Source organism: Canis aureus, chromosome 16 (genome assembly GCF_053574225.1).
Source record: "Canis aureus isolate CA01 chromosome 16, VMU_Caureus_v.1.0, whole genome shotgun sequence".
In the NCBI taxonomy this organism is placed as follows: domain Eukaryota; kingdom Metazoa; phylum Chordata; class Mammalia; order Carnivora; family Canidae; genus Canis; species Canis aureus.
Window position 1 is genome coordinate 12,713,401 of NC_135626.1, and position 17,577 is coordinate 12,730,977.

The following is a 17,577-nucleotide window of genomic DNA, read 5'->3' on the forward strand; positions in this document are numbered from 1 at the left end:
CGGCGGCGTTTCCGGGGGACCGGTAGGAGCGCGGACGGGCTGCGCCAGACGGAAGTGGGCGGCTGCGGTGCCGGCGGAGCGGCGCCGCGGGCGGGACCTGGCCGAGCTGGAGGGTGCCGGGGAGCGGGGCTCGGGTGGCCCCCGAGGCCCGAGCGAGCGGACTCCTGGGGGGTCTGCGGCGGCCGCGGCGGCACCGGGGGAGCGCGGCGGGGATGGGGCGCCGAGCCGGGCGGGGGCCGCGGCCTCGGCCATGTTCGCGGGGCTGCAGGACCTGGGCGTGGCCAACGGCGAGGACCTGAAGGAGACGCTGACCAACTGCACCGAGCCGCTCAAGGCCATCGAGCAGTTCCAGGTGGGGCCCCTTCGTTGCTGCTCCCCGCTGGAGGAGCCGGGGGTTCTGCGCCCTGCGGACGGATTCTGACCGAGTCACACCCAGGGCTGCCGGCCACGTCCTCGCCCCCGCCTCTCCGGCTGCTGGTCGGGCGCGGCTGCTCCTGCGGTGCCTGTGGCCGCCCCCCCCCAACAGAGGCCGCCCCCCGACCCCCCCCGCCCCGACCGCATCAGCCCCTCCGCCCCCCCAGCTCAGCCTCCCGCCCCCCCAGGCCGCCCCCCATACCCCCAGGCTGCCCCCCGACCCCCCAGGCCGTCCCCCGCATCCCCCCAGCCCCCCCGCCCCGTCGGCACCAGCCCTGACCCCCCCAGCCCAGCCTCCCGACCCCCAGGCTGCGCCCCCGACCCCCACCCAGGCCGCCTCCCGCATTCCCCCAGCCCCGTCCCCGCGCACAAGGGCCCTCTGTCTCCTCAGACCGAGAATGGCGTGCTGCTGCCCTCCCTGCAGTCCGCCCTGCCCTTCTTGGACCTGCACGGGACGCCGCGGCTGGAGTTCCACCAGTCTGTGTTCGACGAGCTCCGGGACAAGCTGCTGGAGCGCGTGTCGGCCATTGCGTCCGAGGGGAAGGCAGAGGAGAGGTGGGTGGGTGACTCCACCCTGCAAAGTGAGCGTCCCTCTGGTCACGCCAGCTGTAAGAGGGGGGTCCTGCCTGTGGAGCCTCATCTGCTCAGCTGTCAGCTGTCCAGGGACAAGTGGGCAGCTGTTTCCCCATGGAACCTGTGATGCTGCCTCAGAAAGTGGGTCTTTCCAGGTACAAGAAACTGGAAGACCTTCTGGAAAAGAGCTTTTCTCTGGTGAAGATGCCATCCCTGCAGCCAGTGGTGATGTGCGTCATGAAACATCTGCCCAAGGTAAGAACCATGGGCGACATGTCCAGGGCATGCTCTGCCTCGCGCCCTTGCTTGGGAGTGGAGCATGCCCTGGATCCGGGGTAGGCGGGCATCTTAGTGCTGGGGAGGGCTCCCGAGCTGCCTGCCCCACGAATGACTCTGGGGCACATCCTCTGAGTCACACAGATGGAAGATTGGCAGGTCAGTTGGGTTGTGGGACCCATGGTGACTTGGCAAGAGCTGTTTGCATTCAGCTTGCTGCCTGCATCTGTGGTTCACGTCTCAGGTACCCTGCTGGTGGTCTCTACTGGGCGGCCAAGGCCTGCTGCCCTAGCTTAAGGGAAACTCACGGATGGTCTGGAGCTCACGGTGCAGCTCTGGGCCGGGTGCAGCTCACGAATGGTCTGTGTGGTCGGGTAGGTCCCTGAGAAAAAGCTGAAGCTGGTGATGGCAGACAAGGAGCTGTACCGCGCCTGCGCGGTGGAGGTGAAGCGGCAGATCTGGCAGGACAACCAGGCGCTATTTGGGGACGAAGTGTCCCCGTTGCTGAAGCAGTACATCTTGGAGAAGGAGAGCGCGCTCTTCAGCACTGAGCTCTCCGTCCTGCACAACTTCTTCAGTCCCTCCCCAAAGGCGAGGCGCCAGGGCGAGGTGAGGCGGGGGCACCCTGACCACCCCTCCTCACCCCTCTGCATATTTCACAGGGTTCTGCTCCTGAGATGGGTGGGCTTGGCTGCAGGGCTGGCCCGGGAGCTGTGGGATGTAAGCCTCTGGTGGTGGGTCTCTGGTTGGTGTACCTGGTGCTAGGTGACTCGGCAGGCCTTTCTGGTTTTCTGGTTTTCATCGTGTCTTCTTTTCGTCTGGGAAATTTTTAAGATTTTTTTTTTTAAGATTTTATTTATTCATGAGAATAACACAGAGAGAGAGAGAGAGAGGCAGAGACAGGCAGAGGGAGAAACAGGCTCCATGTGGGGAGGCCGATGTGGGACTCAATCCCAGGACTCCAAGAGCATGCCCTGGGCTGAAGGCAAGTGCTGAGCCACCCAGGTGTCCCAAGATTTTTTTTTTTTTTTTTTTTTAAGATTTTATCCATTTATTCATGAGAGGCACAGAGAGGCAGAGGCGCAGGCAGAGGGAGAAGGAGGTTCCCTGTGGGGAGCGCAACGTGGGACTGATCACACCCTGAGCTGAAGGCAGACGCTTAACCACTGAACCACTCAGGCGTCCCTTTTTTTATGATCTTATTTTTAAGTCATCCTTACACCCCGTGTGGGGCTTGAATTCACAATCTCAAGATCAAGAGATGGATGCTCTACTGACTGAGCGGGCCAGGCACCCTCTCCCTTCCCTTCCCTTCCCTTCCCTTCCCTCCCCTCCCCTCCCCTCCCCTCCCCTCCCCTCCCCTCCCCTCCCCTCCCCTCCCCTCCCCTCCCCTCCCCTCCCCTCCCCTCCCCTCCCCAGAGGTTGGGGTATTTGCCTGGGGCACCCACAGTTTGTAGGGAGCAAACACTACAGAGTGAATGTCACGTGCTGGTGACCAGAGCTCAAGAGGTGGACAAGGGCTGCGGAGACCTGAGGTCACAGAGCAAGGTGAGGCAGGGCTGGGAATGAAGAGGAGGAGCCAGGCCAGGGTGTGAGCCCGGGCTCAGCAGAGGAGCAGGCTGATGGTCTGGGAGAGGCTTCTGTGGCTGGAGCGAGAGCAGATGGGCAAGTAGGTAGGGGATGAGCTCAGGAGGGCTGGAGGCCACTGTGGAGACTTGGCTTTTCCCAGTGAGTTGGGGGTCCCTAAAGTCCCCTGACTTGCTCCAGCATGACAGCTTAACAGAGGATGACGGTGATGGTGGCAAGCCAACCACATCCTGGTTGAGTGTCACTGGGTGTTTTGTTGGTTCTTGGCTTTCTCACCTGGGGTTTTGTGCTTGGTTTGTGACGTGGGATCTGACCTAATGTTTTCTCCCAGGACCTGGCCAGTGATTGTAGTACTAGCTCCTGCCTGTGGTCTCTTGCCTCCTAAGCCAGGGTCCCCCTGTGGGGCCTGAGTCCTTCCTACTGTGTGACCTGCACCACTGCAGGAGGAGAGTGCTGTGGCAGGTTCACGTGTCACTCATGGTCCTCAGGGTGTGGCTCAGGCCCGGGGGCCATGGCTCTGTGCCCAGCTGGGTTGTGGTCAGGGCAGGCACATGGCAGCTCTCGTCCATACTGGGGGTACCCACTGGGTGGGTGCTGAGATGCAGGCTGCGCTCCAGGTCCGCTGTGTACATCAGGGTCCCTGAGGCCTGCTAAAGAGGCCTTGCCCAGAGCCCTTGAGGTGGCTTGTCCCATGCTCACTATTTCTGCCATCCCTGCTCGTCTTTGCACTCAATGTCCAGCCTGGTGCTGTTGGGGTGCTATGGGGTCCACTGCCCCAGGTTGTCCTGTGCATTCTTTGCACCATTAGAGCAAGAGGTCCCACTCTTGTGCACAGCCAATGTGCAGTGAGCAGCATTCCCTCATGCTGGCTGTGGCGGTGCGGCAGGAACTTTCTGCGTGGGGTGTGGGTTGCAGAGGTGGGTGGTCCCTGCCGAGGAATGAGGGCAGGGTGTGAGGTTGCCACAGGGCTTCAAGCTTTGGGAAAATCCAGGGAGTGAGGTGGCCCAGGCTGGGCTTTAGATAGTAGTGAGGTCTTGACTGTGTGGCCGATGTCTGTCATGTGGGCCTCAGTATCCTTGTTCCACCTGAGTATCCACGGGTCAGGCAGGTGGCAGACCTCCTGGGCGGCTCTGAGGAGTCAGGGTCCCAGGCCCGGGGCCTTTGAAAGAAGCTGGGGGATCTGATGTGGGCTTGCTCTCCTTCAGAACCAGAAATGCCACCACCTGACACAGAGAAGGCGTCTTGTGAGAGAGGATGCTCTTAATGCCAAACAAGTAGAAGGGCTGAGTGTGGGGATAGGGCAGTGCTGCCCCTGGGGCTGTTGGTGAGACTATGGCGTGGGGTCCTACCCTCCAGGTGGTTCAGAAGCTGACACAAATGGTGGGAAAGAACGTGAAGCTGTACGACATGGTGCTGCAGTTCCTGCGGACCCTCTTCCTGCGGACACGGAACGTGCACTACTGTACCCTGCGGGCTGAGCTACTCATGTCCCTGCACGAGCTGGACGTTGGCGACATCTGCTCTGTGGACCCCTGCCACAAGGTGGCAGCCTCATGTACCCCCCTGCCCCCCACCCAGCCCCTGCCCCACCTCTGCCCACCAGGCTCAGGGGCAGGGGGTAACTTCTAGGCTCCTGAGTCAGAGCCACCTGTACCTCCCTTATTTGCCTGCCCTATTTCTTCCCCTGCTCCAGAGTCCTTGGGTGCTGTGCTCCAGGGATGGTGCTTTCCGCACCGCCCTTGTCCCCTGCGTGGGTGTAGTGCAGCCTGTGACATCTGTGGTGTCAGGGTGAGACTGGTCTCTGCCCCGATGACAGGTCCCCAGAGAGGCACAGACATCTCCGTGGACCACCTGGCCCGCTGGGCATGTGACCATGCGAGGCATTGGGTTCTGTTGCTCACATGAGGCTTGGGCATGGGTCTTGCCTGAGCAGTGACTACAAGTGCCGCCTAGAGGCCATGGCCTCTGGTTACGTCATGACTGTGCTTCCTCTCCGCAGTTTACCTGGTGCCTGGACGCCTGCATTCGTGAGCGGTTTGTGGACAGCAAGAGGGCCCGGGAGCTGCAGGGATTTCTGGATGGAGTGAAGAAGGGGCAGGAGCAGGTCCTGGGGTAAGCACTGGCATTTTGCAGGAGCCCCCAGGGTCCTGTCCACAGCTGTCTGGACAAGCAGGCCGTGTCCATAGTTTAATATGCTTTAGAACTGCCTGGCACTTGTGCGCACGGCAGAGAGACCTGGCTGCTGGGGCTGAGGCTGTCAGAGTTTGGGGTGATCTGGGGCCTGGGTTGGGGCTCTGCTGTGTGCAGTAGTTGGGGCCTGTCCCAGGGGCCATGGTGCTGGTGGGATCTGGCTCCCAGCATTGCCTTCTCTCTGTGACCATCTCTGTGGGATCCTGGATGAGCTTACAGAATCAGGGTCGGGTTTTCAGAACCAAAACAGGAGCTTAATTTATTTGTAATTTTTATTTTTTTTATTTAAAAACATTTTAAAACTTATTCATTTGAGAGAGCACAAGTAGGAGGGGCAGAGGGAAAGGGAGAAGCAGACTCCCTGCTGAGTAGGGAGTCTGACATAGGACTCGATTCCAGGACTCTGGATCATGATCTGAGCTGAAGGCAGATGCCCAACTGACAGCCACCCAGGAGCCCTGAGAGCTTAATTTTTTAAAAATTAAAAAATTTTGGCTTTTTGGCTTTTCATTGTTTTGAGTAAGTTAAAGATAAGTTATGAACAGCAAAGTTGTTTTTGGAAGATATCCAGAGTGGGTGGGCAGGCCTGCTGTGTGTGGAGGGGCCATTCTCCCCAGCCTGTGGCTGTGCCAGGTTAGTGCAACATGCTCATCCTCACAGGGATCTGTCCATGATCCTGTGTGACCCCTTTGCCATCAACACCCTGTCGCTGAGCACCGTCAGGCACCTGCAGGAGCTGGTCGGCCAGGAGACACTGCCCAGGGTGAGCGCCCTGCGTGGATGTGTGAGTGTGGGCAGCCGATGGCCAGGTCTGTGCTGCCCCAGTGAGTGGACGTGCTCCTGGTGGATGGTGGGCATGTGGAGCCTGGGAGCAAAGCTGATGCTTCTGGCTGCAGCACAAGGACCCTGCTGGGCTACAAGTGATTTCGGTGGGGGAGGGAGGCCCGGGTGAACACGTGCTGAGGCCCTGGCCTTTCCATAGGACAGCCCTGACCTCCTCCTGCTGCTCAGGTTGCTGGCCCTGGGCCAGGGGGCGTGGGACATGATCGACAGCCAGGTCTTCAAGGAGCCCAAGATGGTAACAGGACTCGGGTGGGACTGTTTCTGCGGCTTTCTTGAGAGGGTCTGTGGGGCCAAGGAAGTCAGCAAGGTGGGGTGTTGGGAGATGGGAAGGAGGGACAGGCCTTTAGGCTGATGTCCAGGAAAGACAGATGTGAGGTGGGCGGGCGAGGGGTGGGGTACGCTGCAGGACCACTTGTGGGTTTTCTCTTGGCCTAGGAGGTGGAGCTCATCACCAGGTTCCTGCCCATGCTCATGTCCTTTGTGGTGGACGACCACACCTTCAACGTGGATCAGAAGCTCCCAGCTGAGGAGAAGGCCCCAGTCACATACCCCAACACGCTTCCAGAGAGTTTCACTAAGTATGGGCTCCGGGAGAAAGGGTGGGGGTGCCCTGCTGCCCTCTGGAGCCCCTCCTGGCTTCATAGAGCATGCAGCTCAGGGTGGCCCATCCATGCTGGCCCAGATTTCTGCAGGAGCAGCGCATGGCCTGCGAGGTGGGGCTGTACTACGTGCTGCATATCACCAAGCAGAGGAACAAAAACGCGCTCCTCCGCCTGCTGCCAGGGCTCGGTGAGTGTGCAGGCAGCTGCCCACATGGTGCCCCGACACCCCAGCCTCATCCCACCTCCTAGGGGTAGGCTGGCCTCGAGTGTGGGTCTCAGTCTTCTGGAACTTGTTTGGGTGCAAGAGCGAGTGGAGCCCAGCTTGGTAGATCAGACCTCCTGTCACCCCATTACAGATCCATGGTCACCGTCTGTGGAAGGATCATTTCCGCTGTGGTGCCACAGCTGCCTTTTATTCTCCCTGCCAAGGGAGGTGGTACTCTTCCAGTGCGGAGCCTGAGTCTGTGGCTACCTGATGTGGGGGCGGCATGCTTTGGGCAGGAAGACGAGGGAGGGGCCTGAATGGATCCCTTCAGGTGGAAGCTGCAGGCCCAGCCAGGGAGCAGGGTGTTGGGGCCTCTGGCCCGGGCTCGTCTGTGGTGTTGAGGTCGCTTCAGAGGGACATGGGGTCCCTTATTAAGTGTGTTTCTGGGTCACTGACAGGCCTGAGGATGGTGCACGTGTTGTGCTCCCAGTGTTCTGTTTGGGGAGGAAGCTGTTTGTGGCTCTTAACTTACTTCCAGCCTCCGTCTAAGTGAACAGCACGAACTGATTTTCTTCCGCTCTGGAGACCAGAAGGATGAAGCGAGTGTCCTGGGGCCACGGCTGAGGTGTGGGCAGGCCCGACTGCTGGGGGCAGCAGGGAGAATCTGTCTCCCTGTGTCCAGCTCCCGGGGGCTGCCCAGCCCTGGCTCAGTTGCTCTCACCCCTGCATCTCACCGACACCACCCCCTACCTCCTTCTTAGGGGACACAGGGCTGACCTGGGTCACTCAGGATCATCTCCCATCTGGGGGCTTCTTAACCTTGCGAGGTAGCATGCTCACCAGCCCCTGGATTAGGGCGTGGACCTGTCCCGGGGTCGTCCTCCTCTTGGTCACGGATGCTGGAGCTTTTTTGTGTTTCTGGAGATTTCCAAGAGTGCAGTTACAAATAGCTTGCATTTGTCATTTTTGTTCATTTCAGTAGTTTGTTTCTTTCTCTTGTCTGATGGTATTGACTAGACGCAGCGGTGTCCTGCATGCATTGGGAGCATCAGCATGTCCTTGCCACCAGTGGGCATAAGCTTAGCAAGAGTACACTTATTCTTTGATGTCATCAGTGGGTGCTAGGAAGATGCAGATTTTAAAAATTCCTTTCTGTTTATTTTTTAGCTTTTTATTATGGGGATTTTTGATGAAATCACAAGAGCATGGTTAAGTCCTGTGCTTACTAGCTCCCTATGTGGGGGCCCTGGGTGATGGTCTAGACCTAAATCCATGCTGCCAGCACAGCAGCTGTGAGGGATTCAGCAGGTATCTCTACAAGACAGTGGTGTTAGCACAGCTGCAGCATGTAGTCACATCTGGGGCCAGGTCCTGGCAGTGGCCACGATTCCCTAATTGTCTGTGACATTCTTTTTTGTTTTTTTTTTTTTTAATTTTTTATTTATTTATGATAGTCACACACAGAGAGAGAGAGAGAGGCAGAGACACAGGCAGAGGGAGAAGCAGGCTCCATGCACTGGGAGCCCGACGTGGGATTCGATCCCGGGTCTCCAGGATCGTGCCCTGGGCCAAAGGCAGGCGCCAAACCGCTGCACCACCCAGGGATCCCATGTCTGTGACATTCTTATATGGATGGTTTGTTCCCATCAGGATTCAAACAAGAAATGTGTCCCTTCCCACTTCCCTGTTTCCACCTCCAAAGGGTGGCAGGCTTTCGGGTTTCTCATTGTCTGTAGGGTTCTGTGGGACTTGTGGGAACCAGGACACGTGTTTTCCATTTGGGACTTTGCTGGTGGTGTCCCCTGTTGTAGTGACTGGCCCTGGCAGAGTGTCCTGTCCAGTCAGATGTGTGGCAGGAGTGCGCTCCAGCTGTGTCCAGTGGTGCCCCGGTCTCCTCACATTCTGGGTTCTGCTGACATCCGCTGGGTCCATGGTCACAGAGTCCCCTGGCAGCATTTCTCAAAGCCTCTGCTACAGCACTTGTGTCCACATATGTGTCCCCGTGTGGCCTGTTGCCATCCAGCTGGGTCTCTGGCCCTGTTGGCTGCATGCAAAGGTGTTCCTGTCTCTGCTCATCATTGAGGTTCCTTGGTAGTCACTTTTGCTGTTTCTTTTTTTGAAGATGTTATTTATTTATACATGAGAGACGCAGAGAGAGAGAGGCAGAGACACAGGCAGAGGGAGAAGCAGGCTCCATGCCCGATGTAGGACTCGCTTGCAGGACCCTGGGATCATGCCCTGGGCCAAAGGCAGACACTCAACCACTGAGCCACCCAGGCGCCCCATGCTTTTGCTGTTTCTTTTACATTTTGGAGTCTGTGGCTTCAAAACATGAAATCATTTTCTTTTGTGGTCTATTTTCCAGAACCAGTGCTTGCTTCGGCAGCACATATACTAAAATATATTTTCCAGAACTGTGCAGATAGCAGTCTGGTAGGACTCAATGGGTGGTATGTGGCACTTGCCTGGGTTTCTTTTCTAGTTTCTGGTCTGTTTAGAGTTTTTCTCTCCTGGAGTCTACTTCATCCAGAGTCCCTTGGCCATTGGTCATGGTGACAGGCTCTTCTGCCGTCCCCAGCCCCGTCCTCGCACCGTAGCCCTGCTTCACTGCCTAGGTCTGGGCCCCTGGCTGCCCCCTGCCCTGCCCCAATTCCAGCTTGTAGGAAAACTGGGCACCACATCCTCAGGTGACCTTGCCACTTTGCAGCCTCTCCACTGTCCACCTGTGCAAGGGTAAGGGTGGCAGGCTTAGGGAAGCTGACCGACCCCTGCTGTGTTTGCAGTGGAGACCTTTGGTGACCTGGCGTTTGGTGACATCTTCCTGCACCTGCTCATGGGCAATCTGGCGCTGCTGGCTGACGAGTTTGCCCTGGAAGACTTCTGTAGGAGCCTCTTTGATGGCTTCCTCCTCACAGCCTCACCCAGGTGCCCACCTTCTGCCTATATCTGTGCTGCTGGGGCCAAGTCGGTGAGGCGTGTGGACACCTGGGTAGGGAGGGCAGCTCTGGGCCCCCTGCAGTGTTGCCGTGGCCTCTTCCAGGAAGGAGAATGTACAGCGACATGTGCTGCGGCTCCTCATCCACCTGCACCACCGGGTGGCCCCATCGAAGCTGGAAGCCCTGAGGAAGGCTCTAGAGCCCACCGGCCAGGTGAGTGCCCCAACCCTCAGCCCATACCCTAGGGGCCACACTGCCTGTGGTGGCCTCATCTTCCTCGTTGGCACAGCCCCTGTATGGACCTGACCCAAGTGACCATGGGGTCTGCTCCGAGCAGCTCTGGGCCTGCCCCAAAGCCACACACTTTCCCCCCAGAGTGGAGAGGCAGTGAAGGAACTTTACTCCCAGCTCGGCGAGAAGCTGGAGCAGCTGGAGCACCGGAAGCCCAGCCCAGCCCAGGCTGCAGAGACTCCAGCGCTGGAGCTGCCCCTCCCCACCGTGTCCACACCGGCTGGGCTCTGAGGCTTCACCAGGTTGCTCAGAACTCGACAGGCTTCCTGGTGGTTCTGTGGCCTTGGCCTGAAGGAGCTCCCCTAGAGCTGGAAGTGTCAGGACCCCACCTCTCCTGGTGGCAGATTGGCTGCCCCCGGGGCCAGGCTGGGCAACCCCCGCCCTCAGACATCCTGCATGGGGGGCACCCTTCTCCTGGGCCTCAGCCCACCCTGACCTTGATCTTGGGGCCGGTTCTTGCTCCTCATGGGCTCCTGTGTACATCTTTGGAGGACAGCACTGGTCCTGCTGTGCCCAGCCTGGCCCCGGACACACTCCCAGGCTGTGGAAACCTCTGGCTCACTCCTGCCAGAGGAGTGAGGAGTTTCCATTTTTGTAGGGGAGACAGGTTGGCAGTAGTTGGAATTAGGAAAAAGCTACCATGGGGAGTGGGCAGGGTGCCGAGGCCTGAGGCAAAGGGGAAGGGGCAGCCCAGCCCTATTGGCCTGGATTGGCAGAGTCATGTGGTTTGCTGGGTCCAGTCATCTGCAGATTGAACCCAGCTGCTTCTGAGGAGCTTTTGTTTCACAGTGGACAGTCTGGTTGACCCATGGCCCTCCAGGCAGGGAATTGTTTCTCCCCTGGCCAGCAGCGCCCTGTGTAGTGGGCTTGGCTAAGGAAAGCACAGGCGACCCACTGGCTGCCTCAGTTTACCCTTGGAGTGGTATGCTCCCTGTTGCTCAGCTGCACCGTCTTGCCCACGTGGGGGACAGCCGTTGCACACAGTGAGACTTTCATTTATGTAAATAAAAAGTGTTTGGGTAAATCCAGTGGATGAGCTGTTGATGGGCACCCCTGTGGGTTGGATGGAGTGCAGGTGAGCAGATGCCTTCTTAAAGGCATTTTTGCCCTTGTGGGCCACAGTCTGGATGCTTGGCCCTGCCCCTGGAAGCGGGGACATTCTTAGGGAGGAGACATCTGTGGTGCAGGTGCTGGGGGGTGGCCCCCTTGGAGTTGCTTTCATTTTCCCCAGGAAGCAGAGAGCCAGGCAGGACCTCACCCCTGCCCCCCATGCCTCCAAGCTGGGATCTCAGGGCATGGGCAGGATCTAGACAATGTGGCCCCCTCCCCCCCCCCAGTCCCAGGAAGGCTGAGAGCACAGCCGGCCCATGTGGTGGGGTGGTGCCCAAGGCCCCAAGCCCCTGCCCCTGTGCAGAGGAAGGTCCTGGGGAGCCAGGCCCCACAGCTGGAAAGCATGCAAATAAGTGGGGCTTTCTCAGTGCAGTGACCCTGCCCGAGGGCATTGCAAGGACAGCAACTCCCATGCATCACCAGGACTGTGAGTCCCATACTGGATGGAATGAGGACTCCCAAGCCCGTGACCAACATTCCCCAGGTGGAGGTCACGCCTGCTGGTCAGAGAAGTGGAGGAAGCTACAGAGGCAGTGCTGGGTGGGGGGGCCTGTGTGGGCGGGGGGGGGGGTGCTGGAGAGGCACAGGGAGGCTCAGAGCATGAGGTTGGGAGGACCATAGGACAGCCAAGGGACTGGACTTCCTCTGCCAGAGGGACACAGGGCCAGACTAGTTTGGGCGCAGTACTGATTGGTGAGCCCTCTTAGGGCCGCAGACTGGCCTGGGCCGGAGCCTGGGGCTTTGGTTGGTCAGAATGGGAAGAGCAGAGGGTCACTCAGGCCGTCTGTGCAGAGATGGGAATAGGGCTGGGGGCAGGGACACACGAGCCCCCACCTGCCACATCTTGGCCTAAGTTCTCTAAATTTGCTCCCTGACCAGAATGCTGAGCTATGCGTGGGGGGTGGTTAACCCCAGCTCTAGAATTTATGCCCCGGTGTTAGGTCCTGTCCTTGGGGTGGGAGGGCTCTAGGTTGAGGGACAGGGGAAAAGGGAAGGAGACAAGGAGAGAATGGAAGAGGAGGATGAGGAGAAGGAAAGGCGCTCTACTCTGGGAGCCCCCCAGGTTGGGGTCAGGGGAGGGGAAGAAGGGGGTGGGGGAGGGGAACGAGGATCACGGAGCTGCGCAGATGGCCCCCTGCATGCCCCATGTGCTCTTTCCCTGCACCCCTCCCTGTGGGAGGTCAGATGCAGGAGAGGTCCCGGGGTAGGTAGGGGTTCCGTGGGGAACAGGCTGAGATGCAGCGGCTGTGGGATCCCTGGGGGGGGGGGGGTGCCCCCTAGCCTTACCAGAAGGCAAGGATGGGGCCAGGAGGGCTGCAGGGTTGAGGAGGGTAGGTGACCCCAGGCCTGGGGACCTGCGAAGCAGCCAGACCTCCCCCTCTGGCGCCTCAGTCCAGCCTAAGTCCCGCCTGCTTGCCACACCCCTGACTCACTTCCTTTGCATGGAAGCGGAAACCTCCCCAGAGCTTCCTCCCCTCCTCCCGGGCCCCAGGGACCCACAGGTGCTACTCACTCTCCTCCGTCCTGGCCTGAGCTGGCCCAGCTGGGCCCTGACCCCACTGGGACCCTCCCCAGGAAGCCGGCATTTTCTGTGTCCTGAGTTGCAGCCCCAGCCTCTGGCCTGGGGAGGGGGCTGCCCTTGGTGGGCCAGGGGCCAGCCAGAGCTTAACCTGACACAGCTGCAGGTATGGGGCAGGCTGGGGGCGTGTGTGTGTGTGTGTGTGTGTGTGTGTGTGTGTGTGTGTGTCCTGCATCTCTTCAGCTCGGTCTCCTCCTCTGGCTCTTTTTGTGCACTTTTCCACCCCACCCCGCTGGTTTCTGGGGGCTCCCTGCTGGCCACTGTATGTGGCCACTGGAAGGATGTTGGGAGGATCTTGGGGGTGCGAGGCCTGCGTCTGTCCAGACAGCAGAAATTCGGGCTAGTCCCCCCGCAAGTGTTCTTAGTGTGCAGGGGAGGTCTCTGGAATCTAGGGGTGCTCGGCCCTCTGATGCCCCTGTTGGCGCTCGGGAGTCCGGAGGGCCTCCGGAGCCGGGCAGTGGGAGCTGGGGCCAGGGTCGGGCAGCAAGGTCGGGCCTTGACCCTTCTTCACCCCTAATTGGCGCCTAGTTGGCACCGACTTGGTCTCCAGGAAGCCGGGTGGCTTCCCGATAAGCTGCGCCCTCCCCCTCCGCCACTTCCTCAAGGCCGGCGGCTGTTTATGGGAGGACCCGAGAGATTTGCCTTAGGGCCCCGAGGGGTGCCGCTTCCTGGTCTGCGGGTCGAGGGGAGCCCGGGACCCCCTCCCCCGCGCTCTGGGGGCCTGGGGGGGGCAACTTGCCCCGGGCGGAAGTCTGGAGATCCTCCCGCCTTTCCGTTGCAGGGAGGGCGACCTGCATGCAGAACGCCGCCCCTGCGCCATGGACGGCGGCCAGCCCGGTCTGGAGCCCGCGGCCCCGGGGCCCAGCATCCCCGGCCCGAGCGTGATCGCGCCCCTGCGCGCCGTGGTCCGCCTGCGCCGCCGCGTGTGCCTCCTGCGCAAGCGGCGCCTCCTGCCGCCGGGCGCCGGGCCTGCCTTGGGGCCCGGGGCGCCCAGACCCGGCTGCAGCTCAGGGGCGCCGCCCGCCGACCCGGACCGGCCACAGTTCTTCACCTTTGACGGCCCGGCCGAGCTGCCGTCCCGGACGCCGCGCAAGAGGCGCCGGCGCAGCCGCGTGGTGCTCTATCCCGAGACCTCGCGCAAGTGCCGGCCCCACGCCGAGCGCCGCAGCCGCGCGCAGCGCTGCCTGCTGCTGCTTGTGGCCATCGTGGGCTTCCAGGTGCTCAACGCCATCGAGAACCTGGACGACAATGCGCAGCGCTACGACCTGGATGGGCTGGAGAAGGCGCTGCAGCGCGCCGTGTTCGGTCAGCCTGAGGCCGTGGCTCGCATAGTGGCGCTGCTGCGGGACTACCTGGCCACGCACGTGCACAGCCGCCCGCTGCTCCTGGCGCTGCACGGGCCCAGCGGCGTGGGCAAGAGCCATGTGGGCCGCCTGCTGGCGCGCCACTTCCGCTCGGTGCTGGAGGACGGCGCCCTTGTGCTGCAGTACCACGCACGGCACCACTGCCCCGAGGCACGGGCGGCGCAAGCCTGCCGGGAGGAGCTGGCCGCGCTGGTGGCCGACGTGGTGGCGCGGGCCGAGGTGGAGGAGAAGACCCCGCTCGTGGTACTGGACGAGGCGGAGCTCATGCCCCCCGCGCTGCTGGACGAGTTGCACGGCTTCCTGCAGCCGCAGCGCGCCCACCCCTTCCACAACGCCATCTATGTGCTCCTCAGCGGCGTGGGCGGCGCAGAGATCACGCGCTTCGTGCTGCAGAACGCAGCCAGCGCGGGGCCCCAGCGCCCTGATGCCCACCTTGAGCCGGCTCTGGCAGCCGCTGTGCAGACCGACGAGGAGCTGCGCGCGCGTCTGAGGGTGCTCCTGGTCCGCGAGCACCCGCTGTGGCAGGCCGCGGCCATCGTGCCCTTCCTGCTGCTGGACAAGCAGGACGTGGTCAGCTGCTTCCGGGATGAGATGGCCGGGGAGGGCTTTTTCCCGGAGCAGGCCCGTGCTGAGCTCCTGGCGGCGCAGCTCAGCTACTACCGGGTGGCCGGCCGGGAGTTCTCTGTCACTGGCTGCAAGCAGGTGGTGGCCCGGGTGAACCTCTTGTAGCGTAGGCACGACTGGACACGGTGGCTACGAGTGGACACAATCCGAGGTTTGGGTTGGTGGTGGCAGGAGGAGGGACGGGGCCTGTGCATTGGCCTGAGGCCCCTAATAAGTCTGTCTCTGGCCCCTCCCCAACCTGTGGTTTGCCCAGGGACCTGGGGGAGCTAATGGGCTGGGTCAGTTCACCCCCATCAGAGCCCCCAGTCTGCCTGTGTAGGGTCCCTAATCCAGTCGCTGTGCCTGAGCGCGCCCTGCAGGTGGTGGGGGAGGTGCACCATCCAGGGTCCAGGCTACAAGGATGCATGATGGCCTCAGAGAAGGGCAGTCCCCTGCAGCTGGCTCTGACCTCTGCTGTGTGGGGTGCCCGCCGCAGCCCTCAGACACACTCATGCATGCTCTGTTCAGCCCTCGCACACTTGCCAGCCCTGCAGGCCACAAGCCCCCGGACTTCTCCAGCTGGGGGAATGGGGGGTTCCCCGGGTTCCCCCTGGACTCCTGGAAGGCCACGGGCTGCGTGGGTCTCCACACAGCAAGGCGATCCAGGGGACTCCCCTGAAGGCTTTGGAAGGTGAGGGGACTCTCCCAGAGAGATAGGGGCGCTGACCTCTTGGCCCCCCGCCCTGGGCAGCAGCTTGCTTCAGGACGCTGAACTGGGGAGGCTTCAAGGTACAGACCCCTGAGGCTCAGCTGCAGAGCTCTGCAGGTTTTCAGGCGCCATAGGCACCCTTTGCATGTGGCTCCCAGAGGGCAGTGGTTGCGTCCACGTGGCCCCCACCAGCTCTAGTGGCCCCCGCTGCCCATGAGCCCTGCGGTGGCCTCCGTGCTCCCACCTGGTGGTCTTGGGGATGTGTTCCTGGTGCAGGCCTGGCCCACCCTGGGGGAGGGACATGTCCCCACCCCCCACCCCTCCCCATGGTCCGCAGACTCCCCCTCCCCGTGCTGTCCACCCCACCTGCCCTGGCAGTCGTCGGGCCCAGGTAGCAAAAGCAGGAGGCGCCCGGCAGCCCAGAGAAGCTCTGTGGACCCTGGGGTGATGGGGTTTGGCGCAGGGCAGGGAGGTGCCCCAGATACTGGGGAACTGTGTTCCCCAAGGGGCTCTGGGGGGGATGGCCAGTGCATCCACCGACCCCACATGCTGAGTAGCTGGGGAAAGAAGCCCTGGAGTCTAAGGCTGAATGGGTGCCAGGGTAGCCCGTGTCCAGCCCGGAGGTCCTAGGCCCTGACCCCCGGGCACCCAGGGCATGCTGCTCACTTAGCCTTCTCTTTGTCACTTTGTTCTGTGCCTTTTAGTTGTCCTGCCTTTTTATATCTTGCTTTATTTTTATTTTAGTTTTCTGGTGCCCCCGCAACTCCCACCACGGCACACAGCGTCCCGTCTGTAATGGGTTGGCACTTATACCCTGAGCCACTTGCTGTGACCAGCTGAGGGCCAGCCCACCCTCTGCACCCTCAGGCCAGTCTCACCAAGTAGGGCAACACTGTCCTCTTATCCAACCCCACATATGGGACATTATTTTTATATTTAATGTTTACTGATGTTTAAATTTTATTTTACTGATATATTTATGAACGAGTTTCCTCTGTTTTGGAGGCTCTGTAATTCCCATTGTGCTGTAAACTAGCTTCCCAGGTTCTGTACATGCCTGTGGGACTGTTCTCATGCTGGGGCACCACGCTGCCCCCATGACTGCGGCTTCTTAGTCTGTAGAAGTCAGGACAGCTGGCAGGACGTCCTTCATGAAGAGTTACTTGGCTCTTGGGCTTTTTTCACTTAGAACTTGGTTTTGTCAATTTTTTTTTTTTTTTTTTTTTTTTAAGCAGGGTCCATGCCCAGTGTGGAGCCCAAAGCTGGGCTTGAACTCACAGCCCTGAGATCAAGGGTCTGACGCTGAACTGAGCCACCAGGCGCCCCTGACTTTGTCAGATTCTTTGGAAAACCTTTCAGGATTTGAATTGGGCCCTCACGGATCCACAGGCCAGTGAGTTTGGGAAGTGTGCTTCCATCACACAGCCATGCAGTCACCAGGCTTGATCACACACACGCGTTTGACTGGACTATGTCATGTTCTGCTGACAGGTCTTGCTCACATTTCTGAGATTTATTTCTTAAAACCATAAAGCATTTGGTTGATGTCACAAAAGGTCAGCGTTGTATAATCTAACATACACCTGGGAAAGTATATAAAGCAAAATCTGCATTTGAAGCTTTATCACAAAGCTACATCCCCCATACTGGTGGGGATGTGGGATGGGCCAGGCACCTGGACGCTCTCAAGGCGGCCCCACTCCCTGGTGCCCCCTGCCCAGCCCAGCAATGACCTGACCTGCCAACCCCTCGAATCACCACCTTCTGCTCTTCCCACTTGAACCACCCAACTTCACAGCTCCAACCAGTCTGTTTTACTTTGTTCTTCACGTTGCAACTTTCCTGTTTAATTTAAACAAAAGCAAAAACAGCTCGATTGACGTATCATTTATACACCACAAAAGTCACTCCTTTTAAGGGGATGATTTAATGATTTTTAGTAACTTTGGAGACTTGTGCCACAATGCAGGTGTGGGATCTTTTCACGACCCCAGAATGATCCATCCTGCTGCTTTTCTGTGAATCCGTTTCCACCCCTTCCTCAGGTAACCACTAATTCTGTCTCCCAAGGTTTAACCTTTTCTAAAATTTGGCGTTGCAGGTATGTGGGCTTTTTAGCTTTTTGTGTCTGACTTCTTTCACTTACTGCTTTTGAGGTTCACCCAAATGGGTAGGGCTTGCCTTTGTGGGCGCCTTTCTCCGCATTACATGGACCAGAAGCATCCCATGCACATTGGGGTTGTTTGCACTTGTTGGCTATCATGAATAAATTGTGCAAGGGACATTTGCCCCAAA

General features: G+C 59.8%; 2 protein-coding genes across 2 annotated transcripts; both read left to right on the forward strand.

Annotated features, from left to right (window-relative positions):
• Positions 1-67: 67 nt before the first annotated feature.
• On the forward strand, positions 68-10,941 carry NELFB (negative elongation factor complex member B). The gene is made up of 13 exons (XM_077851555.1): positions 68-352; positions 806-969; positions 1,143-1,242; positions 1,642-1,872; positions 4,207-4,392; positions 4,850-4,962; positions 5,701-5,803; positions 6,023-6,118; positions 6,319-6,461; positions 6,566-6,672; positions 9,474-9,615; positions 9,731-9,839; positions 10,002-10,941. The coding sequence occupies exons 1-13, from the start codon at positions 251-253 to the stop codon at positions 10,146-10,148; spliced, it is 1,743 nt and encodes a 580-aa protein (XP_077707681.1). The 5' UTR covers positions 68-250; the 3' UTR covers positions 10,149-10,941.
• Positions 10,942-12,110: 1,169 nt separating this feature from the next.
• TOR4A (torsin family 4 member A) lies at positions 12,111-17,577 on the forward strand. Its single transcript, XM_077851558.1, has 2 exons — positions 12,111-12,712; positions 13,388-17,577. The coding sequence occupies exon 2, from the start codon at positions 13,425-13,427 to the stop codon at positions 14,697-14,699; it is 1,275 nt and encodes a 424-aa protein (XP_077707684.1). The 5' UTR covers positions 12,111-12,712; positions 13,388-13,424; the 3' UTR covers positions 14,700-17,577.

Coding starts and splice junctions, on each gene's coding strand:
- NELFB (XM_077851555.1), top strand. CDS start 251: ATGTTCGCGGGGCTGCAGGACCTGGGCGTGGCCAACGGCGAGGACCTG. Junction 6,119..6,318: donor TCTTCAAGGAGCCCAAGATG/GTAACAGGACTC, acceptor CTCTTGGCCTAG/GAGGTGGAGCTCATCACCAG. Junction 9,840..10,001: donor CTCTAGAGCCCACCGGCCAG/GTGAGTGCCCCA, acceptor CTTTCCCCCCAG/AGTGGAGAGGCAGTGAAGGA.
- TOR4A (XM_077851558.1), top strand. CDS start 13,425: ATGGACGGCGGCCAGCCCGGTCTGGAGCCCGCGGCCCCGGGGCCCAGC.